Source organism: Balaenoptera physalus, assembly GCF_965194825.1.
Source record: "Balaenoptera physalus genome assembly, chromosome: 7".
Classification (NCBI taxonomy): domain Eukaryota; kingdom Metazoa; phylum Chordata; class Mammalia; order Artiodactyla; family Balaenopteridae; genus Balaenoptera; species Balaenoptera physalus.
Window position 1 is genome coordinate 34,220,622 of NC_138886.1, and position 27,604 is coordinate 34,248,225.

The 27,604-nt window shown below is 42.4% G+C and overlaps 2 protein-coding genes across 9 annotated transcripts in view; one reads left to right on the top strand and one right to left on the bottom strand.

The window, feature by feature from the left end:
* The first annotated feature begins 295 nt into the window (after positions 1-295).
* Positions 296-25,993, top strand: TSTD2 (thiosulfate sulfurtransferase like domain containing 2). Of its 4 annotated transcripts, none has more exons than XM_082468674.1 (10): positions 296-481; positions 3,612-3,824; positions 8,059-8,372; positions 10,717-10,837; positions 15,784-15,909; positions 16,756-16,861; positions 20,039-20,157; positions 20,649-20,807; positions 21,379-21,517; positions 23,235-25,993. In XM_082468674.1, exons 2-10 carry the CDS (start codon positions 3,660-3,662, stop codon positions 23,570-23,572), a joined length of 1,587 nt encoding a protein of 528 aa, XP_082324800.1. In that variant the 5' UTR covers positions 296-481; positions 3,612-3,659; the 3' UTR covers positions 23,573-25,993. The 4 variants fall into 4 exon arrangements, with proteins under 4 accessions (XP_082324800.1, XP_082324801.1, XP_082324799.1 ...); XM_082468675.1 differs by having other exon boundaries at positions 317-350; XM_082468673.1 differs by having other exon boundaries at positions 327-481; positions 15,784-16,005.
* The window catches only part of TMOD1 (tropomodulin 1), a 102,940-nt gene continuing 76,633 nt past the window's right edge, over positions 1,298-27,604 (bottom strand). The window contains exon 10 of one of the 5 annotated variants that reach the window (XM_082468741.1): positions 1,298-1,748. In XM_082468741.1, coding sequence (XP_082324867.1) covers positions 1,741-1,748 — 8 coding nt within the window. In that variant the 3' untranslated portion in view covers positions 1,298-1,740. Of the gene's footprint in view, positions 1,749-7,751; positions 7,969-24,817; positions 26,439-27,604 lie in introns of those variants that run through there. The other 4 variants (XM_082468738.1, XM_082468742.1, XM_082468737.1 and 1 more) reach the window with 4 other exon arrangements.

Genomic DNA, 27,604 nt, shown 5'->3' on the forward strand with positions numbered 1-27,604 from the left:
AGCACAAGGGGGAGAGGTGGCCTGGTGGCTCGGCGCGCTTGGATCCGGGAGGGCCGGCGTCTGAAAGCTCACCAGGCCGCGGGCGTCTCGTCCGCACGCAACCGCCCTCTCGGGCTACCTCCGCCTCTCGGCTGCTTCCTTCGCCCGCCTTCCCACGAAGTCCTTCCGGGGCCACGCGGAGATCACCGCCTTTTCAGCCAGCCCGAGCCCGCCGGCCGCGAGCCACGCCAGTAGGCCAATGGTGTAGGAAGGACGCTCTAGTCCCCGCCTCCACTTCAGACCCTCCCACTGGGCCTCTCGGAGGTTTTCCCGGCGGCCCTTTCGCTAACGGCCTAGACTTCCGGAGTGAGGTGAGGTGCCTGGAGTTCCTTCCTACGTAAACACAGGCTGGGGCTGGAGGTGCGAGGGCAGTGAGCGGTGACAGTTGCTAGGCGGAGACCTTTCCGTGAAGAAAGATTTGAGAAAGGATCTGGACAGGCGGGTACGTGCTCATCTTTCTCCCACTTCCGGGCCTTTGCCGGCTTGGGAAAGCTGGGCGGAGAGATTGGGCCAGGCCCGGCGCGCGGGGTGGGGCCCGGGTGGGAGGCGGCGCCGCTCTAGCCGGCCCGGGGACAGAAAGACCCTCCCTAGTGTGAGCTTGCTACTCCGGGGCTACCCTCTGGCCGTCATCTGACGTCTCGCGCCTCCGAGTTCTTTAGGAAGGAACGGGTGATTGCTTTAGTAATATTTTCAGTAGTTATTGGATACCTCCATACGTGTATGTGAATATCTCCCGCCCTGACATCTCCGATGAGCGCCACAGCTGCTTATCTAACTGCCTTGTCCATGGCCATCTGAAATTTCACACGTCTGAAATGGAACTTATGTTTCACTCTCCTGGCCTTATTCCTCCTTCCGTCTTACCCATTTCAGTAAATGGCACCATCCATTCTATTGCTTAATCCAAAAATGTAGGTAGGAGTCATTCTTGGGTCCTTTTCCTTCACTTCCTACGGAACAATCTATCGGTAGACCCTGCCGACTCTACTTTCCGGACTTATCCAGAAGCAGATCACGTTATTCCTTTGTTTACAGCTTTGTGGCAAAAAAAACTCCATAACCTCTCCTACAGGGTTCTACTCTCTCATCACTGTATTCCAACCCCTCTGACTTTCTTTGTGTACCTCCAGTAAAGTCAAGCTCGTTCCCACTTGAGGAATTTATACTCATTATTTCCTTTGTCTTAATATCTCTGCTCCTAAGTCTGCATGGATAGCTCCTTGTCATTTAGGTCTCAGCTCAAACATCAGGCCCTTGGTGAAGGCTTCCCTGGCCACCAATCACTCTTTATTTAATTTGACAAATATGTTATATTTATTGTGTGCCAGGCAGTGTTCTAGATGCTGAGGATGCAGAGGTGAACAAAGGAAAACCCCTGCTTTCTCAGTGCTGATGACCCATTCAGGAACCAGCAAACAGTGCAATCAGAGGTAGTGAGCAAAAGTGGGAGAAGATAATATTAGGGAGGTGGTGGAAGGGGCTTTGTAAGGACCTTGGACTTTATCCTAGTACATTCAGAAGCCTTTGGAGGGCGATCTGACTTATTTTTTAATAGTTACCTCTGTGGCTTCTACAGGAGCAGGGCAGTTAGGCAACTGCAGTAATTCAGTCCAGAAATGATGGCTTGAATGAGGTTGGTAGTGAAGATGGTACAGTGTGGTCTGATGTCATTGTATTTCAAAAGCAGAGTTGATAGGCTTTTCAATAGTCTGAAAGAGTAAGGAGATGAGAATCCCAAAGTTTTTTTTGTCTGAGTAACAGGAAGAATGGAATTGTTGTTTACTGAGGTGAGGAAGACTGAGGAAGAGCAAGTTAACAGTTTGGTTTTAACAGTTGCATTTGAACAGCCTCCTAGCCTTCCAGCTGAAGGTATCCAGTAGACATTGGTTATGTGAATTTGGAGTTCAGGGGAGAGGCCTGGCCTGGAGATACAAATTTGGAGTCATTTAGCGTATAGTGTTCTAAACATAAAATTTCCTTTATGATTGTTTCCCTTTTTAATTTTTTCATGGAAGCTTCAAACATTTACAGAAGTAGAGGAATTTATATAATGAACCCCCATGGACTTTATCAACCAGCTTCAGCAATTACCAACTAATGTCCCATCTATTTTTACCTATATTATCTCCCCTTGCCCAATTATTCTGAAGTAAATATAGTTTATAAGACCCTGGGACTAGATGAAGATCACCTCAAAGGTGAGTGTAGATAGAGTGATTGAACATTTAGAGGTTGGGATGATAAGGAGGATCCGCAACAAAGAAAACTGAGAAGCAGTAGCTCTTATCACTGATATTTTCATGTTTTTTTGTTTACGTAGTGTCTCTTCTCTTACTATAACATAAGCTCCAAGTTAACAAGGACCTTAACAGTTTCATTAAGACCTGCATCCGCATCACTATTTTATCTGTCAGGCACATAGCAAAGTCCCCACAAATAATAATTAAGAATATATACATAAGTTAAAGTGAGAACTGAAAGAGGGTTTAGAGTGAGGGGAGGTCATTTTGGGGTGGTGTGAAAGGCATGTGTGGAGACCCTGAGGCAAGAGAGAGCAGGGCTCGTTTGCGGAACTAGGTGAAGTCCAGCATGGCCAGAACAGGATACGTGAGGGAGAGTGTTGTCTTAGATGAGCCTAGAGTGGTAGGGGAACTACGTTTGTGTCAAAGGCTACATAGTCCTTTCCAGTCCTCACTATAGTCCTGCAAGGTAGATACTGTCATCTCCATTTTACACATTTGGGAATTAGAACTCAGAAAAGTTAAATATCCTGCTCAGGTTCACACACTTGCACCCAGCTGCACCACAATGCGAAGCCCACGCTTTCCCCAGTCTTTCACGTTCTTCACATTTGTCACTTGTAACATTTGCTTTACAAAAAAAACAACATGTTGGTTGCACTGTGTCCATTTTGACAAGATCTGGCCACAGTAGCAGTTTGTATATTTCTTCTGGCTCATTAAAATGAGGCTCTTTTGGTAGTTATTTCTTCTAAGGAAGGGAATTTGCCCAGCTCAAAAATTAGGGGACAAAAAAAGAACAAAACATTTATAATTGAAGGTACTAACAGGCAGCTTGCTTGATTTTGGTTGCACCTGGTGCTTTTTTGGTATCTTTTTCCCTAAATGTTTGCATGGCTTGCCCTCTAATTCAGGTTTCTGCTGAAATGCTACTGCCTCAGAAAGACTACCTACCCTCTGAGTTTTAAAGAACCCCTTGGTGACTCTGTCTCCTTACTTTGCTTAGTTGTCATCATAGCCCTTTTTACCATCTATTTTTTAAAAACAATTTATTCATTTGTTTACCTTCTCTCTCTCCCCACTGGAAAGTGAGGTCTAAGAAGGGACAGACTTTTTCTGTTTCATTCACTACTATATCTCCAGGGCCTCGAACAGTGCTGGGCATAGAATTGGTGCTAAATAAATATTTCTTGGATGAACAAGTAAATGAATGGATGGATAGCTTGAGCTACTTGGGCCCATGCTCATTTGCATGATTGATTAGCTTCAAGTTTACTTCAAGTAGTAATCAAAGACTTGGACGTTGTTGTTTTTCCCTTGCTTACTTCCTAGGAGATAGTTAACTGAAAGGAGTCTGCCTCACTGCTGGAACCAAACCAGATGCCTTCTTCCACTTCACCAGACCAAGGAGATGACCTGGAGGCCTGTGTTTTAAGGTTTTCAGACCTGGATTTGAAAGTCACAAGTCTTATCAATCGCAGTAGCAGTATCAAAGCAGAGTTAGATGTCAGTACAAAGAAGAAATACTCATTTGCAAAGAAAAAGGTAAAATTGCTGTTGATGTTTCAGGATCATGTAGGTATAGTTAATGTAGATATACCTAGAAGTAGCTCATCAAGGTTTTCCTCCAGGGAGTGGAGGGCTAGTGAGACGCTAGACTGATGCCATGTTCAAGGTAAGGTCTAGTCAGAGCCATTAGCCAGTAATCTTAGTTCAGTGCCAAGCAAAGGAGAATCATAGGCAAGGTGTGGCTCTGGAACACTTATTTATGGTGCAGTACTTGAGGACAGATCCTAGACAGATGGGCTGGATTCCTTTTCCCACCTAGGGTTATGGGAAGAATCCCAGGAACCCAGGAAACCTAGTCATAAGGAGAACAGACAGGCATTAGGGCAACTGCTGTCTAAGACTCCTGATCCGGTCCAGCTGGCAGGGCTCTGTTGGTTGGGAGAAGGAGCAGAGCAGCCCAGAATGCTGCAGGCTTACTGAGGATTGGCTTACAGGGGTGGTATGGATGCTATTCTTGTATGCCATTTATTCTTTTTTTAGGGATCATTGACTAAACCCTCTACCTGCTGAAGCTCAAAGGAAAATGACGTGACTGAGGAAGTGCAATTGAGACTTAGTTTTCTTACCTCCAATCTGTTGTCCCTCTTTTGCAAAATCACCTTATATTGGTTCCATGTCAATGAAGAATAGATGTCTCTGCTTATAACCTCCTATCTACCACCCTTCTGCCCTCATCTCACACAGATTTCCTTGAAAATGAAACCCAAAGGGTACAGAAAGCTTTTTTTAAGTTACTTTGCAATAATTTCAAACTTATAGAAAGATTGCCAGAATTGTACAGAGGACCCCCATCTCCCCTCTGCCCAGCAGCTCCATTCATGTTTCATCAGTTGCCTCAAATGGCTTTTACAGATCCACTCTAAGGTCACATGTTACCTTTAGTGGTTATGTCTCATAAGTGTTCAATCTGGACCACTTTCTCATTTTTTTCCCTGAAATCATGACTGTCACATTTTTGAAGATTACAGATGAGTTATGGTGTAGAACATCTCATGATTTTCACTCATGTTTCCTTGTGATTAGATTCAAGTTATGGCTTTGTTAATAAGCCTGCTGCACAAGAGATGCTGTGTTCATCTGGCTGCGTTCTGTCATGCAGTCAGTGCCAATTTGTCCCATTACTGGCAATGTTAATTTTGGGTACTTGATTAAGGAAGTGCCTGTCGGATTTCTTTGCTATAAAATTATTTTTTCCCTTTTAATTATTCAGTATTTGGGGGGAAATACTTTGAGACTATGTAAATAGCCTGTTCCTCAGCCAAATTTCATCTACTAGTTTTAGATCCATTGATGTTTCTTTGCTGAATTATTACTGTGATGGTTTCTAAATGGTGATTTTCTAATTGCTTCATTCCTTCTAGATTTCTTACTTGGCATTCTTCTGTAAGGAAGAGCTTTCTTTCCTCCCAGTTTATTTGTATCAGTGTGTATTCAAGAATTCTGTTTTATTCAGTGGGCTATAATCCATTACTATAATTATTTATTTTGATGTTCAGATTATCTCAGATTTGGCTGAGAGCCCCTTCAAGCTAGTATCTATGTCTTTTTGACTTGCCCTCATCATTCTTTGAGCATTTCCTTACTTTCTAATTCAACAAGATGTTTCAGGGTCATCTAGTATTTTCCCTGTCTCATCCCTGGAGTCAGACATTTCTTCAAGGAGACCTGGTTCTTTCTAGTGGAGAATTGTCAAAAACCAAAACCTGGGGGCTAGGTGAGCGCATTGCTTCTAAGGTGTTGCTTCTCCCAGGACCTCTGGTGGACGGAGCTAGGAATATATATAGATGAAGACACATACATCCATATGTATCATACACATACTTTTATATTTACTTTTATATCAGTGTAAATCAAATGAGTTCGTACCATTACTTTCAGTTCCATTCCAACATCACAAGGTTTATTCTCTCTCCAGTTTTTTTTTTTGGCTGCGCTGTGCAGCTTGCAGGATCTTAGTTCCCTAACCAGGGACTGAACCCATGCCCTCGGCAGTGAAAGCGTGGAGTCCTAACCACTGGACTGCCAGGGAACTCCCTCTCTCTCCTTTTCATATTGGTGGAAAACCTAGCTCCATTTAGTCCCAATATATTGACTTACTTGCTTATTCCCTGTATGCAGTCTTCCCACTCTGCCAAGCTGCCTCCTCCACCAGGGCCTGCCTTCCCCACGCAGGCCTCACCCACCTCTGGCCTGCATCTCTCTCTCTCTTTTTTTCTTTAGAGAAGTTATTTGTCTCTCTCTCTTTTTAAAAAAATTTATTTATTTTATTTTTGGCCGCGTTGGGTCTTCGCTGCTGTGCACGCGCTTTCCCTAGTTTCAGCGAGCAGGGGCTACTCTTCGTTGCGGTGCGCGGGCTTCTCACTGCGGCGACCTCTCTTGTTGCGGAGCACGGGCTCTAGGCACGTGGGCTTCAGTAGTTGTGGCACGGGGGGCTCATTAGTTGTGCCTCGCGGGCTCTAGAGCGCAGGCTCAGTATTTGTGGCGCACGGGCTTAGTTGCTCTGCGGCATGTGGGATCATCCTGGACCAGGGCTTGAACCCGTGTCCCCTGCATTGGCAGGCGGATTCTTAACCGCTGTGCCACCAGGGAAGCCCTGGCCTGCATCTCTCTTGAACAGACCCCACACAGGCCCTAGCTGCTGCTGGATCCTCAGTGCTTTGTTCACGAGGCCCTAAAAGACCAGCGGCAGGCCACATTTACACTGGGCCTCCCATCTTGCTCAGGCCTGCCTGCTGGCATTTTGACGAAGGAGGAAAGAAGGAAAAAATTCCGATTTTATATAGTATTTCTTTAAGGACCATGACTTTTTGAGGCCTCGATGATAATGAGGCCTTGGATGCATACACCTTAGTTCTAAGTATAATACAAAGAAACACTTAAGTTGACATACACACCATCTCTCTTTCTCTTTTTTGCCTATACAGAAGGATTAACTGCAGGAGAGGCTAAAAAATGCCCTCCAGTGTAATTGCAGATGACCCCATCCTGCTTCAGTCTAGGACAGTCCAGATATGGTTGTGTACAGACTGAGGAAGGTCCAAAAGTGATGCTCCATATTTATAATTGTTATTCTTCAGAGTGCCCAACTTTGGGTGCTGTACTGTAGTCTTCAGATGCATTAAGAGAATTGTTTAAAATATATATAGATACATACATGTATGTAAAAATACCTTTCTTTCCATTTTTTTCAGCCTTGAAAAAAGGCTGATAATCATAGATATCATTTAACTTCCATTTATACATCAAAAAACACCATAAACAAAGTTGAAAAATGAATGACAAGCTGGGAAACAAATTTGGATAACTATGATCAACAAAAGGTCACTAAAACCACTTACAAATCAGTAAGAAGATAAGATAAATGCCACAGTAGAAAAATAGGCAACAGATATTAACAGGTAAGCTAGAAAAGAACATCGAATCAATATGAAAAAATATTCAACCTTAAATCAAAGATACGCAAGTAAAAACAGGATATTTGTTTTGCCTTTTATTTGGGTCAATATTAAAAATATTGACAAAAATTAAATACTGATAAAAATGCTGTGGATAAAATGAACCCCCATGCATTGCTGGTGAGTGTATAAATTGGAATGATTTTCCAGGTAGTCACTGTTTCTCACAGTTTAAAATTTTATGCTTCTTCACCTCCAAAACTTTCTTCTTAATAGTTATTCTAAGTAGATGGTTAAAGACGTATAGAAAGATGTGTGCATGGCATGTTCGTTCACCATTGCTTATAACTGCAAATATTGGAAACAAAAAAAGCTCGCTCATTTAGAATTGGTTAAAAGAGTTATGGTGCATCCATAATTTTCTCTTCTGTTTAAATTTTTTTTAACAATTAGCCTAAATCCTCTTTATACAAATCAAAACATTTTGGTAGTCTTTCCAGTCTTTTTCAATGTACTTTTTAATGTAGTTAAGATTACATTGTATAAGCAAATTTTATCCAGTTTTTTTCATTTAATATTATATTTTCCCATGTAATTTAAAACTGGCTGCTTAATATTCCATAGTAAGTATATTCCATAATTTCCTTGACCATTTCCTTTTTGGAGGAAGTTCAGTCTCTCAGGAAGTTTTTCTATAGAACAGTAGGACGTAAAACTAGAAATCCCTGTGGAAAGATAAGGGATTTCACGAGACTTTCATTCTAGCCTGAAACCTAAGGTTATTTAACAGTGACATATTTGAAATTTAATTGCAGGCATTTGCCCTTTTTGTCAAAACTAAAGAACTTCCAGCACCTCCTTCTGAGTATAAAGAAAAATGGTGGAAATGCTGTCAGCAACTATTCACAGACCAGACCAGCATCCACAGACATGTGGCAACACAACATGCTGATGAGATTTACCATGAGACTGCTTCTGTTTTAAAGCAGCTGACTGTGACATCGAGCACCTCAAAGACTCTTAAGTCTGCAGACAAAAGAAATCCTTTCAAAGAAGACCTTACCCATAACCATGAAGTGTCTGCTTGGCTCCCTGATATAAGCTGCTTTAGCCCTGATGAGCTGATAAGGTAAGAATTTCATTCTGTACCTTTCGTTTAATTTAAAAAATGTTTTTCCAGTCACAGTGAGATACCACCCATCCACTAAAATGGCAAATCCTTAAGGCACAGAATTTCTCTACCGCCTAAACTAGGCCGATAAACGTGTTCTATGTATAATAGAAGACCATAGCCTCTGCGGTAGCATATACCCGCACAGCTGACAGTGTTCTCCGGGTTTCTTGGAAGCCATCCTACATCTTATCTTCTCTAGGCAGAGGTAAAGAACAGAAAATTGTATTTTTTTCAAAGAGAAATCAGAAGGCCCAGAAATGTTAATGATTCCTGTACCCTGAATAATGTCAGAACTTAAAAAGGGGTTTTTGTTGCCAAATGTGGTTTTCTGAGCTGAATATGTTTTAGAAAGTATGTTTTTATTTTATTTTATTATTATTTTTTTAAATTTATCTTTGGCTGTGTTGGGTCTTTGTTGCTGCGCATGGGCTTTTTCTCTAGTTGCGGTGAGCGGGGGCTACTCTTCTTTGCAGTGCACAGGCTTCTCACTGCGCTGGCTTCTCTTGTTGCGGAGCAGGGGCTCTAGGTATATGGGCTTCAGTAGTTGCAGCATGCGGGCTCAGCAGTTGTGGTGCGCAGGCTGTAGGGCGCAGGCTCAGTAGTTGTGGCGCCTCTGGGATTAGTTGCTCTGCAGCATGTGGGATCTTCCCAGACCAGGGCTTGAGCCCGTGTCCCCTGCATTGGCAGGTGGATTCTTAACCACTGCGCCACCAGGGAAGTCCCTATGTTAAGTTTTAGAACTGAGGCATAGGATTAGAAGTTTAAATCCGCCTTTGAAAACCTCACCAAATCATAATATTACATAATTCTAGAGGACAGATTTCTGATTTTAAGCAATTCCTAAACTATTTGGTGAATAGAAAATGCCCAAATTTGATACATTTTTGTCACCTGTGTTATGCCAGTTCCCTTTGTTTATCAGAAAGAGGAAGAGAAAGTTAGAAACAGAATTGAACTTGGAGTCAGACTTGAGCTAGTCACTAAAATTCTTTGTACCTTTATGTTCTCGCCTCTAAAACTGGAATAATAACGCCTGCTCTGCCTACCTCACAGAATTGCTATATGAATTATATAAAATGATGATGGTAAGAGCACTTGTGAACTATAAAGTGCTATACAAATGTGGTCTCTTCATTTTTGTATGGCCCTGCTTTTTAGTTAGAAAGACAAAGAAAAGGATACATGAAACATTTAGCAGATGGTACAAGACAGGCTATATAATTATCACTTACAGTTGTATGGCTCAGACAGTAATTCATTACAGGAATTTAGAGAAAGGAAAATAGATAGGCTCTGAAATAGATAAGCAGGTTTCAGAGACTAGGCCCTGAAATATGAAGAGGGCACTGATGAGACAGTCACAGATACCAGAGCTGGATGGGACCTTAATTATCATCTGTTATATCATTCTCTAAAATGTCTGTACAACACTAGCTCTGGAGGATGCTATCAGGTGTTGAAAAGAGATGCTAAAGACAATTAAGTTTGGGAAGCATTAGGTTAAAATATTCTTTTTTGCAGGACTGCCCAGAGCCTTCAATAGATGAGGGGCTTTCACTGTGACTCTCAAAGGGGAGATATTATCTGCAGGATTTCTCAGACATGTGATTTCATAGAACAGCTTCAGAGCACACTTTGAGAAATGCAGTTTATTTCAGTCCTCCAGTTTTACAGATGAGGAAATCAAGGCTCAGGGATGATAAGACACCCGCCCAGGTCCCATAACTAGTTAGTTTAAGTCAGCACAGTGCAGTAGAAAGAGTATGGGTTCTAGTGTCAGAAGACTGGTGTTCCAGTCCTGACTGTCACTTTGTAGCTGTCTCACCTGGGATGAATTGGGCTGAGTTTATTCAGCTGTAAAATGGGGATGCTAATAACCTGTCTCATGGGTAACAGGATTACATGAAAAAATGGAAGTGAAACCTTTCTGTACAGAGAGAGATTCAAAACAGATACTGCCTTGTGTTAGAGTATAAGCCAGAATGGATTCAAATTTCTAGCTGTCTTGTGAAAAGGGGTTATTAATACCTATCTCATGAATATGATGATTAAACAAGGAAATCAAAGTAAGCTCACTTTTTATAAAGGAAGGAGTTCAGTGCAGGTATTGTCTTCTTTAGAGCAAATACAGACAGGAGTTGCTTCTCATTTCAGGAGGAGAATGATAGTTAGGAGCAAAGGCAGGCATGAGTTGCTCCATTAGGCCTTTCTTCTGATTCTGCCTGGGTATACTTATGAATTGTGTCTTCCTTATGCCAGTGACTCAAATGCTTTTTCCCCTGTGGTTTTCCTTTTACAGTGGCCAGGGCAATGGTGAAGGGGAGGTGCTACTTTATTACTGCTACTGTGACCTGGAGGATCCTGATTGGATCTGTGCCTGGCAGACAGCTCTGTGTCAGCACCTGCACCTCACAGGCAAGGTAACACCTTCTCCCACACCCTATCCTTCACTGGACTCATCTTGCCTCCAACTTAGTTTGCAGAGGCTGTGCTTGAAGGATTCACCAGTTGGATTCTTAGGAATTAGCAAATTCCTGCTAGGCATTTAAGTGGAATACTAAACAGCTATTAACATGATGTTTTCTGTTGGTGGGAATGTAAGTTGGTACAGCCACTATGGAAAACAGTATGGAGGTTCCTCAGAGAGTTAAAAATAGAGCTACCATAGGATCCTGCAGTCCTACTCCTGGGCATATATCCAGACAAAACTCTAATCCAAAAAGATACATGCACCCCGATGTTCATAGCAACACTGTTCACAATAGCCAAGACATGGAAACAACCTAAATGTCCATCAACAGATGTATGGATAAAGAAAATGTGGTACATATATACAAAGGAATACTACTCAGTCATAAAAAAGAATGAAATAATGCCACTTGCAGCAATGTGGATGCAACTAGAGATTATCATACTAAGTGAAGTAAGTCAGAAAGACAAATACCGTACTTCATTTATATGTGGAATCTAAATATGACACAGCTGAACCTATCTACAAAACAGAAACAGACTCACAGACATAGAGAACAGACATGGTTGCCAACGGGGAGGGGATTGGGGGAGGCATGGAGTGGGAGTTTGGGGTTAGCAGATGTAAGCTATTATATATGGAATGGATAAACAGTAACGTTCTGTATAACACAGAGAACTATAATCAGTATCCTATGATAAACCATAATGGAAAAAAATATTTAAAAAATGAATGTATATATATGTATAACTGAATCACTTTGCTGTACAGCAGAAATTAACACAACATTGTAAATCAACTATACTTCAATTTTAAAAAAAATGGTGTTTTATAAGACTACATAAAGGCATAGACCAGGGATCAGCAAACTTTTTCTTAAAGAGCCATATGGTAAATATTTTAGGCTTTGCACAAAAGCTGCTCAAACTTGGTGTCGTAATATGAAAACAACCGTAAACAATATGTAAAAGAACAGATATGGCCATATTCCAGTAAAACCTATGTAAAAGCAGGCATAATTTGCTGACCCCTTGCATGGGGAAATGTTCTTAATATATTAACTGGAAAAACATTTTATAGAACTGTACATATAGGTGTGATATCAAGTTGCTTCCTAATTTTCTTAGAACATGTCAGTCTTTTGCCATTTTGTGGTTTTGACATTTGCTGTTTCGTTTCCCTCTTGAATGTTTTTTCCCCTATATCTTCACATGGCTTGTTCCTCACTTCAGATCTCCCCTCAAACGTTATCTCCTGAGAATTCTAATCTGTCTCTCTCCAAATCTCATCACTTTCTATTCCCTTCTGCTCAAAGAATTTCAAAAAGTTTACTACTATTGGAGAGTACAATCTTTGTTTAATTTGTTATAATCTATCTCCCTTGTAGAATAGAAGCTTCATGAGTACGGAACTTTGTTAATCAATTGACATATTGTCAGTGCTAGAACAGGGCTTAGCACATAGCAGACAGTAAATATTTGGAGAATGTTGAGTAAAAGGATGAATGTATGTTTGTAACAAAACCACAAGCGTGTGTGTAAAAAGATGGAGAGTGGTAAATATCAAAATGTTAGTTGTGATTATCTCTACGTGATAGGACTATGGATTTTTTTTTAAATCCTCGATGATTACATATATATATATATATATATATATATACACACACACACACACACACACACATATGTGTATATATGTATTTTAAAATTTTAAATCAAAAGGAAGTGAACTAGATTCCCTCTGAGATCATCTCTGGTTATGACGCCGTACTGTCTTAGGCCTAATGTTTCCCACACATGTCCTAGGTTTTAATTCCCTAAGGCAATTATTTGATCAGTCAGTGATATTTTTCACACCCATGTTGTTTTATAGATAGCGACTGAAAGCTTCTTTTACCTCATTCAGTTCATCACCAAGTCCTGCCATTTCTGCCTGTAAAATATCCTTTGATTCCGTTCACGCTGTCTTCCACCACCTTAAACCAAGCCCCACCCTCTCTTACCTAGTTCATTTCAGCAGCTTCCAGACTATTCTCCATTCTTCCATCCTTGCCCACACTTAAATCATTTTCCACATAGCAGCCAGAATAATCTTAAAAGGTAAATGAAATCATCTCCCTCCCTCCCTCCTCACAGTCTTTCAGTAGCTATCCAGTGCATTTAGAGTAAAACCCAAATCCTTAACGTGCCCTTAGTTTCCTGCATTATTTGGCCCCTTCCACCTTTTCCACTTATCTGGTACCATTCTTTACTCATTACACTCCAGCAAAATAGCCTTTCAGTTTCTTGGAGCCCACAAAGTTTTTTTGGTGCCTTTGGGCCTTTTTATAAGAAAATTCTCTTCAAGGAACTCTCCCACACCCACTCGGGTTCTCCTATCTAATTTTTAATCAATCTTCAGTTCTCAATTTTAATGACACTTCCTCAAAGACATCTTTCCTGACCTTTAATCTAAATTTAGTTTTCCACATACATTCTTTCATTGCATCTTGCAGTGATTTTTCATAGCACTTGTCAGTCTGTGACTTTTGTCTGAATATCTGTGACCTACCTTAAGTCTGTAAGCTCCCAAAGGGCAAAAACTATTTATTTTTTAACCACTATGACCCAATTCCTAGCACAATTGCTGGCGCATTGTAAAAAAAAAATTTAGTAAACATTTGTGGCGTATATGTTTATCACCATCTCTATTTAGAGAATACCTTGAAAGATGGATATTCTCTCACAGTAAACCTGAGCCTACAAAATAGGAAATCAATCTGTTTCCTTGGTTTGGGGCTGATTTTTTATTCTTGGCCCAGCCCAAGGGGACCTAGCAGTGAGGGTCTCTACCCACAAGGTGGCAGCACCTGCCTGGATCTTAGGTCTAAATTTTAAGGCTTCAGCCAAGTTTTCAAGTTTTGTGTTGGTAGATTTGGCAGAATGTTGGCATTTGTAGGGAAAGAGGAGAACTTGAAAATTCTAGAATTATGGAAAGAAGCTTCTGATCCCTTTGCTATACATTTCTTACTGCCTCAAGAAATTTGGGGGATGTATTAGAGGCTTTAGAAAGGAAAAATTACAAGATTTGGACCCAATAAGATATGGTTTTGAATCCCAGATCTACCACCTACCAACTCTGTGCCCTTGGGCAAGTTACTTGATTTCCTTAAGCTTCTGTTTCCTTTTCTGTCAAATGGGAATTTTGATATCTACTTTCCAGTAGTATAATGTAAAGTTCCTGTCTCATACTAGGTACTCAATAAATGCTAACTATTGCTCTTCATCTCTGAGGTATAAGGCCTTCCTCACCTAGCAGCTACTTTGAAGGTTTCAGTTGAAGAATCCTTCAACAGAAGTTGGAAGTCTAGTGCATGAGTTTAGAGGTTGCTCTGCCTCAGCTATTTAGGGAGTGCCTGTGCTTGTCTTTTACTTGGGTTCTGAGATTAAAATAGCATAGGAAAGGGTCTTCTGACCTACTCAGAAGACAGGTACACAGAAGTATGTACCTCTTAATCATATTTGCCCCCGTCAGAGACAGTTTTAGGGTAGATTTCCTGACCCTTACGCTGGTTCAGCTCTATTTTTCTATGTTGTCCCTTAAAAAAATACGAGTCGGTAATAGGTGCAGTAGTCTGTACAGCAGAGATGGCATATGCTTCCTACTTTCCTCTCCCAGCCCAGAACAGGCTTCAATAGACTGCACTCCTCTTTCTCAAGGAGACTGGATGTGACTCAGAATGCTCATCATGGAACTCTGGAGAGCCACTACTAGTGAGTTGGCCCTGGCTTGTGAAATGAATCCCATTTATATCCATGCCCTAAAGAATTGAATCAAGTGAGGCAACAAACGAAGTATCTTCTCTAGGCCCTAATAAAAGGGGAGCTTTTAAAATTTTTCAAATTCTAATGCATTGGTAGGTATCATTGCTATATAAATAACAATATATAACAAAGTGGTAACAATATAGGACCTTGACTTAAATTACATCTCTTTCCAGAGAATACCATGATATACAGTGTTGCACTTTCTTACTTTTCTCTAGAAAGCTAACTCTGTCTAGAGATGATCCATCTTTAAACTTATCCGGAGGATTTTGTGGTACCAGAACAAGTAACTTTGCAGGCCCCCCAGAGGATTGCCTCTGAAGGCATAGGCCTTAACCCAGGCTTTAATGTTCCCTAACCAGTGAAGCATTTCAAAGAGAACAGAGGGTTTGAGAAGCCAAAAAGCCTCAGATTTGGATACACATTCATTTGCTCAGCAAATACATGTTAAGTGCCTACTGTGTGGCAAGTACTACTCTAGGCACTGATTATGCAACAAAGAACAAAAGAGACACAAGCTCCTCCTGGAATTTGTATTCCAACGGGTGGGTTTGCAGTGGTGGGCTTTACCTCCAACACTGTGCAGAGATGTGCTCTCGTGCATTCCCAGCCCTCAGATGTGTTCTGTGCATTAGGACTAGAGGACAGCAGTTTTTTCATTGTTGATTCTTTTTCATCTGTTTTATCAAGATGAAGAAATTGAGGTTCAGAGAAGAGAATTAATTTTCTCAGGGTCACTTAGCAAGTAAGTGGCAAAGCTGAATCCTGATCCTACATCTGTTGACCTGAATTTAAGTTTTGGCCATTGGACAGCTGGAGCTCCATAGCAAATGGGGCTTTCCAGTTGTTCTATCCATTTCATTCTCTTGTTCAGCACACGTTAACTGAGTACCTCGTCTGAACTATGGGCAGTGTGCCATTTTAGAAAACTACAAGCACCTTGTGTGTGGTAACACTTTGGTGTCCACAGCAATGTTTCTGCTTTTCCTGTTAAACTCATTGACACACATGAACCTGTTCTGCCCTGCAAAGATTTGAACCGAGCTAAGAACAGCCTGCATTCCCTTTCTCTCACCGTCTTGTGTCTCAGGTTCGAATTGCTACAGAAGGAATCAATGGGACAGTGGGTGGAAGCAAATTGGCCACCAGACTCTATGTAGAAGTCATGCTTTCCTGCCCATTGTTTAAGGATTATCTGTGTAAGGACGATTTTAAGGTAAGAGAAATTGAAAATAAAATGGATCGAGAGCCATTTGCTTCTGCTTCAGTGCCTCTTCCCACTCCAGGCTATGAAGAGGATCACTGTAGAGAAGTAAGCAGTGCTGGACAGAACACCCTTTTCTTGCTAGGTCCTGAGGCAGTGCAGGAGAAGGAGCATGCTCATTCCAGTTCGTCCACCACGTCGCCACGTGATCATGGGCCTTGGTCTCCTTTTTTATAGAATAAGGACGTTACAGCTTATACATTCTATAAACTCTCAAGCTTAGCCGTGTTTGTTCATTTGAGAGACCACCTGGTTGTATCAGAGGATCACTACGTGTTTAGTAAACCTGGTGGGATCAGATCAGCACTTCACACCACACAGGGAATAAAGCTATTGCTCTCCCAAGAGAGCTGCTTTGTTGGAGTGACTTTATGCTTTAGCATCATGGGTGATAGAGGTGGTGGGAAATACCTTGCTGGTGTTAGTGCTGGTGATGATGATAAGGAAAGAAAAGGTCGTAGCTCCTGAACAAAAGCTGGGATGTAATCTTACATTTTGAAATTGCTCAGTGGTGTTTCAGTTTTATAGTTAAATGCTTATTGCTATAGAAACACCTTTTCAATTTGACATTTCTGCACATGGTAGATACACAATAAATAAGTGCCAAATATAAGAATTAAATCAGTTGTGTAATAATAGGGTAGCTGAAGTATTAAGAAACCTCAAATTAGGAACAACTGTTTCAGTGGGAAAAGGGAGTTAGAGCGTAGAATGTTCCAGATAATTTAACTGAATAAATATCTTATACCTGGAGATGGGAGAGAAAGACTGTATTCTGTTTTGTTTCTCATTGGCTAGACCAGCAAAGGAGGAGCTTGCTGTTTTCCAGAATTGCGTGTTGGTGTGTTTGAAGAGATTGTGCCCATGGGGATCAGTCCCAGTAAGATCTCCTATAAGAAGCCTGGTATGCTTGCTTTAAGAAGAAACATTTTCCTTTTCTTCATAGGGACAAATCTTAATATAGAGACAAATGTGAAAGCTAGACATTCTGATCAGCGGGAGTTGTGATGAGTTCTCTCTTCAGAATATCTGTGGGGTGGCTAACACTTGGGTCATTCAGTGCTTAAACTGGTTCTTCTCTTTGGTGCTCTGGTGATTGGAGACTCACTGCTTAGAATGACTTGGCTTAGTTATTCTTCTTGGTGATGGTTTGGCAAGAAGTTGTTTTCTTTCCAAAGATAACAATTTGGAAAGGGTGTAATTATTACTTGTAAATAGTTCATCAACTGAATAAAACACACAGACTTTTTGCTACAGGAAGCAAGTGGCTTTCAACACCAAAGCAGTTTGTTTGCAAGTGCTCTAGAATGTTCTCTTTGCCCCTCCCTCACGGGTACCGTAGATGGTTGAAAGACATTTGTTTGGCTGGGTTTTTTGGTTTTGTTTTACTTTTTACTATGAAAAATTTCAAACATTAAAAAAAATAGAGAAAACAGTACAGTGAACTCCTGTGTACCTCTCCCGCAGCTTCAACAGTTATAAACTCATGGCCAACTTTGATCTATCCCCACCCCCTTCTCCCATCCTGGATCATTTAGAAGAGAATCCTGATGTCATGTCATTTCATTCATAACTATTTTAGTAGACATCTCTAAAAGATAAAGGTTTTTTTAAAAATAAATAATTGTAAAACCATCATCACATCTAAAACATTTTAACAGCAATTTCTTAATGTTATCAAATATCCAGCCAGTGGTTAAAATTCCCAGTTAGCTCATACTTTTTTAAGTTTGTTTCTATCAGGATTCAAGTAAGGTCCACTCATTGTGATTGATCACTATGTCTCCTAAAGTCCCTTTTAACCTAGAGAGTCACTTCCATCTTTTATTTTCCCCTGCAGTTTATTTTTTGAAGGAATTAGATCATTTTGCTTATAGCATTTCCCACAATCAGTAAAATGCTGATTGCATCTCTGTGGGATGTTCTTCTGTCCTCTGTATTTCCTATGAACTGTAGTTAGATTTATAATAGTGCTGTCTAATAGAAATATAATGTGAGCTACAGGGGAATTTTACATTTTCTAGTAGCCACATTTTAAAAAGTAAAAGGAAACAAGTGAAATTAATTTCAATAATATACTTTATTTAATGCAATGTAGCCAAAATATTATTTCAACTTGTATCCAGTGTAAAAAATTATTAATGAGATATTTTACTCTTTTTTTGGTATACTAAGTCCTTGAAATCCTGCATCTGTGTCACCCTTATTACAGCACATCTCAAGCCACATTTCAAGTGCCCATTAGCCACATGTGGCTAGTGGCTACCATATTATTTATTTCTTTTTTTTTTAAATTTTATTTTATTTGGCCATGCTGTGCAGCATGTGGGGTCTTAGTTCCCCGACCAGGGATCAAACCCTTGTCCCCCGCATAGGGAGCGCAGAGTCTTAGCCACTGGACCGCCAGGGAAGTCCCTGTGGCTACCATATTAGATAGCTCATGTCTAGAGACTTGATCAGGTTCAGGTTTGATTTCCTTTTTTCTTTCTTTCCTTTTTTTTCCCCCAAGTCTACTTCATAGGTAGTATTGTCTCCTTTCATCAGGAAACAGAAAGCTCTGGCTGGGTCTATGTTCATTTTTTAACATGTAAATATATAAAAAGAAGGCTAAGAGTTAAACCAGAGGGAAATGAGAGTAAGATACAAGCATCCGGGAAAAGAGACTCATGTATGAGGAGAAAAGGGCCAAAAAGGGCCGTGTCTGCTTAGTGTCCCTCCCTTGGCAGAAGGCAGGATGGCCACAAACAGCTCTTTGTTGGCGCTATAGGACCTTGCTCTGGAGCTTAGGGGAGAGTGGGCTCCAGGCAGTGCTTTGCTGCTTTCATTTGAGCCAAGTTGTTTGGAGGCACTTCTTTTAAGCACTTCATGTGAGTCACTCTCTGGTCAGGCCTCCACAGGGCCAGGAGAGTAGCCACAGTAATAGCAGCAGCAGGAACAGGCTGGGTTCCCTGCAGCTCCGTGTAAGGAGAAGTCTTAGCAGATTTCCATGCTTCTCATCACAGTTTTGAACCTCCCTTTCCACCCCACTGTTTTGGTGACTGTGTAATTATGTGACAGTAACTTATATAAAATCTGGCCTTGTTACATTCTCCCTGCAGTCCTAGGTTGGGCAGGTAGGAATCCAGATTCCTTGGCCGTGCTCTGGGTCTCCAGCCCGATCTGGGTACCCAGCAGTTTCAGGGGGTTGTTGGGATTACCCCTGAGTGGAGCTGTCAGGCTCTATCATGAGTGGTGACTCAAGGACCAGAGCGCCCCCCCATGAGGTATGGTGGCCAAATTCACCAGAAGTTCCTCACAAACTACTGAGATGTCTGGACCCTAAAGATACAGGAGTATTTCTATCCAAGAGAGTAGAGAAGGCAGAGGGCCCCACCGGACAGGTTCTTTCCTTTTAGTCTCCTTGTATGTTACTTATCTTCTTCATCTTCTTTCTCTCCTCCTTCTTCTAGCGTTCCATCCTTTTCTCTCTCTTGCCTTCTTTCTCATATTTCATTCCTGCTGTCAGCCCCCCCTGCCCTTTTCTCTTTTACTCATGCACACAGACTTAGACACATTCTTCTTACTCTTTTGTATTTTTAAAAAACTTATTCCAACTTTGTTCCATAACCATATGCTCACACCTGCCTGTGCCAGGGTTCTTAGCCTTGGACTTGACGTTGGTATAGAACAGTTTATAAAGCCTGTAGTCGAGCATGTACATGCCCAGGCTCCTCCATATACAATGACAATAGAACACTAGCCATAACATGGACCCGAAAACCCACATGGCAGTTTATATCCCTTCTGTCTGGCTTTTATTGTTGGGTTAGGCCAAGTATGAGGATGCAGAATTCTCTAATTATTTCTAAACTGCCAGGTCTCCACAGTGCTCATCTTAGGAGGAGGGAGAGTGAGAATACATGGAATTACTAAGTTCTTTCATTATGATCATCAGATAGTGTCATTTTCAGACGTAACTGTAATTATGAGAGGAAAGGTTTAGGTGGGGAGAAACAAAGCAAATGGAAGTCATCAGGCTGGGCCAGTTGTAACTGGGTTTTGTTTTTGTTTTGTTTTAACTGATTTTTTTGTTTGGTTTTAGGAATCCATTTATCCCCGGGTGAATTTCATAAAGAAGTAGAAAAGTTTCTGTCTCAGGCAAATCAAGAAGAAAGTGATACTATCCTACTGGACTGCAGAAACTTCTACGAAAGCAAAATAGTAAGTAAGAACCAGAACTGAGTTCCCACAGCATAGCATGTTTCTGAAGGGGACGCCGTGCGCCCATCTGTGGCTGAGTCAGCGGCTCTCCTCCCACTACTAGCAGCATCAGAGAAAACCCAAGACTTCAAACTCAGAATCTGGTGAGAAAGTCTAAGAAAATATGGATTAAAGACATCTTGGCACATAATGGACTTTCTGGCTCCCATATGCCTACCCCTGACATGTGTCAAGGATCTTGTCAAGTTTGCTTTGGGCAGCCTCTCCAGTTCCCCTGAGGTCTCTGGATGGGTGACCCACAGCCCACCAGCCTTGTTTCTAAGTTCCAGATTTTGAAGTTTGAAAGGCTAGCGTGTGGGATGAAAACAGCAGGGAGCAAGTGCTTCCTTGCCAAGGCAGGGGTGGGGAGTGGTGTTTGATGCAGAAAGCAGCTTTGTTCTTACCAGGTATGTTTTTCTGATCATTTTCTTTCTGCTGCTCCTATATTGTAGGGACGGTTCCAGGGCTGCTTAGCCCCAGACATCAGGAAATTCAGTTACTTCCCTAGCTATGTTGATGAAAATCTAGAACTTTTCAAAGAGAAGAGGGTGCTGATGTATTGCACTGGGGGCATCCGTTGTGAGCGGGGTTCAGCCTACCTCAAAGCCAAGGTGAGTCACCACCCTTAGGGCACTGCAGGCATGGAGGTGAAGAAGGCTCCACCCACAGCGTGTGTGGAACTTTCCAATCCCCACCTTCACTCCCTCTCCCACGCCCAGCCAGCCAGGGATTTATTCTCCCCAGCACAGAGTTTCTAAGTATAAAATCTAAAGTTCTTAAATCTCAAGATGTGAAAAGCACTCAACAATCTTAGCGACTCATCAAGTACAAAAGGGAAAGATTATCTCCCTTTTCCTAATCCTTTTGCTTGATCCTGAGAAGAGCAAATTCAGTAACATTACATGTCCTAACAGGTGTCTTCCTATATTTAGGGAGCAGCAAAAATAGTTGGGCTTCCCAGGATCTAGAGAGTGAAGGCCCTGACTGCTGTCCTCACCCATCACCCTAGTAGGCAAGACCTGCCAGTTGGTTCGTTGCCCCCTTTGTCAGCAGTACTTCAGTGTCCCGCAGGGGGAGCCAGGAGCCCCATTTCGGCATTCCTATCACATGCTGCTCCTCTGTGGAGCTTCCTACTGGTCTCTGCTAGTCTCCTCAAATTTCCTCTTGTGTTTCCACACATAGGGAGTGTGCAAGGAAGTGTTCCAGCTCAAGGGTGGCATCCACAAGTACCTGGAGGAGTTTCCTGCTGGTTTTTACAAAGGGAAGTTGTTTGTTTTTGATGAGCGTTATGCCTTATCCTTCAACAGTGACATAGTGTCAGGTAGGTCAGCACAGACTCAGAACCTAAATTCATGATCAGACATACCCTCTGTATTAACCTTCTGGAAGACAGACCAGTACTGATTACTTGAAGAATAAAGCAAGGGAAAAGGAGTACATAGTACCACCATTTCCTAACAGAGTTGGAGATGCAGCAGTGGAGCAGACAGAATTTGGAATGGAAAATAATTTTATCTTTAGTTTCATAACCCCTCACTAAATATAGTACTTCCTTCAATTACGAATGTAAGCAGCAAATCAGTAGTATTAGATGTACCTGTGACTTTGTTATCACTAGAAATCACAGTATTTTCATATATCACAGCTGCTGTGAATATTTCAAAATAGCATTTATGTTCATCATTGCTTCAAAATGGAAATAGTTATTAGGCTCATCACTAAGTCTTGTTATAGAATGTGTTAATAAGTATTTTACTGTATCCCAGACTTTAAAGAATATTTCGTTATTTTGTATTCTATATAATTGGTTTCCTTTGTGATCCTATGTATTTTATTTTATGCATTGTAAAAACATTTTTCTAAGACAGAAGAGTCTTCACTAGACTGTCAAGTAAATTCATGGCACAAGTAAAAGAACCCGTAGTGAGATGGTCTGTGGACACATGTGGTATGCACTTTCGAGTGGTGGGTGGGGCATTCCAAGGCGGGAGCTGAGCCTAGGGCCAAGGCAGGAGGCAGGGGTGGCTACAGGAAGCCTGTGGTGTGACTGTAGTTTGGAGTCCACACTAACATGTGGTACCAGATGAGGGCAGTCAGTAAAAGAAGGATGGAAACGATCCTTAAGAAAAATGGATCCTCCCCCTGGATGCCACCATTTTGAACGGGAAAGATCACAGGCAGACAACCCTAGTGGCTGTCAGAATTTTCTAGAACTCCTGTGATCAGGGGCTGAGATTGAATTAACACTCAGATAATGAATAAGGTGGGAGTCTGATTTCCTCTCCCCTTTCTTCTTGATCTTTGTATTCGTTTTAATGGTCTTATATTTGTGTCTTATTGGAAGCAACTTCAGATCTCTTATGGAGCTAGATGGAGCAGAAAGGGGAGAGACAGGGCCCAAAGGTAGCTTAGATAAGCTAGGTAAAGAGACTTGAAGAATGATGTTATCAATGGTGATAGGAGGTCAGCAGGGAAAAGGGGCCGAGAAAGTAGATAATGTGAGTTTTAGGAGTTGTGTGGCCAAGTGTCCCCTGGCCTGGCAAAAGCAGGAGAACTTCAGGCCTGGGGAAGAGGAATGTGGACTGCAGAAGCCAAATGTCAATGTGGGATTATCTGTATTCAGGCGTGTTGTCAAAGGGAATGATCTAAAGGAAAAAGACCATTCAACAAAGGGTGGTTGGCCAGCTTTGGACTAGTTAATGAAAGAGAGAAACGTTACTGCCTGTTTTCTAAATGAGAAAAAGAAAAATGGGTCAGTGAATGCTGGAATCAGAAGACAATTCCCAGAAGCAACCTCCCCCCAAAAAGGTGGGGGTGGGGGAACCTTGTCTGTTAGAAGACAGGAGACTTACACTATTTAGAAACCTTCCTCAGACCCAAAAGGATACATTAGATGCTGATGAGCTAAGGGTTATATTTAGGAACTGGAGAATTGTGTCTACGTGTGCATGTGGTACGTATGTGTGTGTATGTACACGTGTGTGTGTGTACACGTGTGCTCATGTGTCTTTATAACAAGGCTTTTCTTTCTTCCCCAGAATGTTCATACTGTGGGGCCCCATGGGACCAGTATAAACTGTGCTCCACTCCCCAGTGCCGCCAGCTTGTCTTGACCTGCCTTGCCTGCCAAGGACAAGGATTCACAGCCTGTTGTGTTACGTGTCAAGACAAAGGGAGCAGGCAGGCTGCAAGCCCAGCCCAGAGCAGCTTTAAAGAGGAATGCGAGTGTACAGCCCGACGGCTACGCGCACCCAGGGAGCTCTTACAGCAGGGGCGACTCCCTGCGAGCCCGGAGCCCAGGCCAGGTGATGATGAGGATGGGCCATGCTTACATGAGCGGCCCCATCTGCCTTTCCCCAAGCCTTCACAGAGCTAGGTTTGGGGCGACCATGTATTGGAGAATATTAGGGCTGTTCCAGCAGAGAAACAGGGAACTTTAGTGCTGCCAGAGCCACCATGGCCAACTGGTCACCATGTTGGTCACCTGTCCTTCACAAGAGGAGGGAAAATGGAGTTGGGTGCTGACCTCTTACCGGAGATATTCTGACTCAGAAGATGCTAGAGCACAGAAAAAGTTGAGCTGTGTAGGATCCCAAAGCTGCTGAGGGAGAGAGCCTTGAGCCTGGTGACCAGGTCATGCCCTTTCTGTGCCATGCAGCAGGGCTGGGAGTAGTCATTTTTCTTATCAGCAAACCTGTCTGTCCTGATGGTAGAATGTGAAAGCTATGGCCCTGGAAGTGGACTCCTCGGAACCAGGCCCCTTAGGTCAATCTGCCATCCACCCCTACCCTTCTCTCTTCTCTGCTAGCCTCAGAGCACTAGACCAGGATCTGAAAACTATGGCATTTGGCCCACCTCCTTCTGTAAATAAAGTTTTATTGGAATAGCCACACCCATTCATTTACATATGACCTATAGCAGAATTAAGTATTTACAAGAGAGACATTATGGCCTGCAAAAGCTGCAGTATTTCCAGGCGTACCTTGGAGATGCTGCGGATTCGATTCCAAACCACCGCAATGAAGTGAGTCACGCGAATTTTTTGGTTTCTTAGTGCATATAAAACCTATGCTTACCTTATACTGTAGTCTATTAAGTGTGCAATAGCATTATGTCTAAAAAAACAATGTGCATAACCTAATTAAAAAATTCTATTGCTAAAAAATGCTAACTGTCATCTGACAATGCAGGGTTGCCACAAACCTTCATTTTGTAAAAACCGAAATATCTGCGAAGCACAATAAAACAAGGTGTGCCTGTACTATCTGGCCCTTTACAGAAAAAAACTTGCCACCCCTAGTCTAGACCAACAGCTCCTCTGATGGAGGAGATGGTCTTAAAGATGTGGTCCACCTTCATGTTTCATTGGTTTGGTTTCTGGGAGAGGTTTCCTCTGCTTTCCCCAACACCCACACTCTTAGCTCTGAAGTATTCTCTTTGAGAGATTCACATTAGCTCGATGACACTGACACTTGGGCAGTAGTTTTTAGGTGAACACCTCAGAATACAAGACATGCTGTGTAAGGTTATTCAGCACTGCTGTGGTGGTTTCCCAGCCTGTAGCCAACATGTCAGGCGCATGTCCCTGGCCCACAAGTCCCAAGAAACACATGCACAGCCATTCTTAGACCAACAGATTTAATATTATATTGCAGTTTCCAGTGATGCAGAATACAGCTGCAATTGTGTTTCAAGGAGAAGCCGAGTGGGGCTGGCCGTTCCTGCAGCACGGAGCCACTCCTGGGCCCATCTGCAGCCTCAGTAGACACTCCTCCATAGTGGTGAGGCCCTGGCTCCACCTCTGGTTACCCTGTACTGTCCCATCATTACAGTTCCGCGTGCAAGACTTTTCCTTTTTCGCCAAAAGCCTCTCTGCTCAGTGCTCTGCAGCTTAGTCTGTGCTCGTCAGCTCTTTGGCTTGTCCTTTATCATAAGATTTGCTGAATCACTCACGAAAACTCCCCAAGCAACAGAAATACTAGTTTAACTGGCACCGTGGTATATTAAAAGGCACAAGGACAGTGTGGCTTAACATCTTTGCTGGATCCTCAGAGATGCACGTGATGTTAAGGGATCCGGCAGAAATGCCAAAATTACATTTTCAGAATAATCATCTTGGGTGGTTTGGCCAGGTTTCCTATTTCTTAAATATCTAGATTTTCTTCACCGCTGACCTTTGGAGGCTTAATTTACAGGCATGAGATCAGCGGTGAGTTGTCTAAGAAGTGATGCGATAGGTAGTTGAAGTCTGTAAGCATAAGCCATGATGGACTAGAAATTTGTCTCTCTAGTGATGTGCCTCACATAAGGCATTGGCCCACTGTGCAACAGAGAAAGGTGTTTTCAAGTATTTGGCCATAGGTTTTCACATCCATCGTAAGGTTGGCATTCAATAAGGAAAAAATTCTTTCTGACTCCAGTATTAAATTGTAAATAAATCCCAGATGTTCATAAAGAACACCCAGGGAAATGTTTGTTGCCTGGAATTGGTTTAAAAAAAAAAAAAGGACGGTTTTTAAAATTTGAGACTTCACCATTGGCTTTTTCTATCATTTCCTCGTAACCAGCTTAAGGAATCTCATGTTCTTTGATTCCTGGCAGAGCTCTGTGGCTTCAGTCTTTTTGTCTTTCTTGGGGGGAAAAAAATTGTGTTCTTGATCCAGAAATCAATTTAGCAACTTTAATCTTGAGGTTCTTAAAATTTAAAAGAGGATTAATAAAGAATGATGACATGTTCTGTTTGCTAAAGAGCTAAGATCAAATTTGTAATAAAATATTTTATAATGCTTTTAAACCACGTGGAAGAGGGTGCTGTTTGTTCATGTTACACATTTTAAATATACCTGAAACACCACACAGCAAGGTCACCGAAACTGGGCTCCTGGGGTTAAGTCACTGCTGCTCTAACATTGTCTTCAGTAAGGTCTGCCAGTTCAGGGGCTTTTTAGTTTTTAAATAATAACCGGACTGAACTTCTGTGACTAAAGAAAAACTTCACATTCACCATAGTTTATAAAATTTTCAACTACAACCACTAGCGAACCTAACACCTTAGTGCGTAAAGAACTGAACCACAACAGGGTTTGTGCCGGCATTCTGCCTTCCGGTTTCCACTGCAGAGCACAGCCTATCAGTAGAACACGTCCAGTTCAAAGGCGTGGTCGGCACCCGCACACACTAGATGCCACTCCGGCACTTGGGAATGATGGGCCCGGTCAAGTCGGCCAGCCTCCTCTTCCTCACTGGAAAGGAATGGAGATGAGACGTGAGCCAGCTGTCCCTGTGCACCCGAACCACCACCGTGGCTCTGAGAGTGCCGGGAAGCTTCTTGACAACTTTGCTCAGCAAACTCTGATGTCTGGTGTTTTTAAAGGACAGCTTGTGAGCCTTCACTGAGAGGAGGGTCTGTAGTGGTGTAGATTCGTTCATAAAGTACTTCTAAATCGCTGGCCATACAGGTATAAAACCCACTTTATCCAACTTGGCTGTTGTCCTTTGTGTACAGAGGCCCCGTGGCTGCAGATCCTCACTCCGGTCAGATAAGATTTAAGTTCAGTTGATCTTAATGAGATCTTAACCTGCTGGAAACATTTCCCCCAACTCTTCCTCAAAGCTCTTGGTCTGCCTGTGTAAACAACAGTGCCTGCCCTGAAGATAACCCTGTATTATCTGTGTCCCCTTATGGTCAACCTTGACATTTTCCCAGGGGCAAGACAATATAAGCCCAAACACTGTTCGCATAACAAAGTAGTTAAATGTAAAGCATTAGCCAGGGGGTTGCAGGCTGGGGTCATTAGCTGACAGGATGGCGGGGATGATTGGAGGGGTGGGTAGGGTTCCCTTTATTACAGCAAAGGGAGAGGGTTCGAAACAAATTATAGTGTCTGCAGACGAAAACCAAGCAGCAAGCTAGATCAACCACAGGAGAAAGGTCGGTCAAAGACTGTAGAGCCGGTAGGTGGCAGTCAAGGGGGCTGCCGGTGTGGCAGAGACAGGAAGCTATTGCGAGAGGAAAAAAGTCTGTCTATACTTAGATGTCTTCCAGTTCCTGAGCTGAGCAGGCAGACCTCAGATGGATGCTTACGGGCTGCAACAAGAACCGAACTGAGGCTAGGAGCTGGTGTGGAGGGGCGCAGGGGCACACAGGCTGCCCAGTCTGGGGCCTAGAGTTTAGCCTTTGCCTGAGCTCCTCCCCTCCCTTCCACCCACCTCGAAAGAACAATGAATGCAAATCAGTGGGCAGTCTCCTGGAGAGAAGACAGTGTGTCTGGCCAGATTTCTGGAGACCATCAGAATGTCCAACAGCTTGGGGGAAGATGGGGGGGAACAAAAACCAAAGCCCAAAGAGCAGAAGTTTGCCCAGAGTGACCAGAGGGTTTACATGAGCCAGGTTTGACAGCATCTCCAC

Bases quoted from the DNA above. Each gene is read 5' to 3' on its own strand.
- TSTD2 (XM_082468673.1), top strand. From the start codon at position 3,660: ATGCCTTCTTCCACTTCACCAGACCAAGGAGATGACCTGGAGGCCTGT. The intron at 3,825-8,058 runs GTAAAATTGCTG...ATTTAATTGCAG, and splicing joins ACTCATTTGCAAAGAAAAAG to GCATTTGCCCTTTTTGTCAA. The intron at 21,518-23,234 runs GTAGGTCAGCAC...TTTCTTCCCCAG, and splicing joins CAACAGTGACATAGTGTCAG to AATGTTCATACTGTGGGGCC.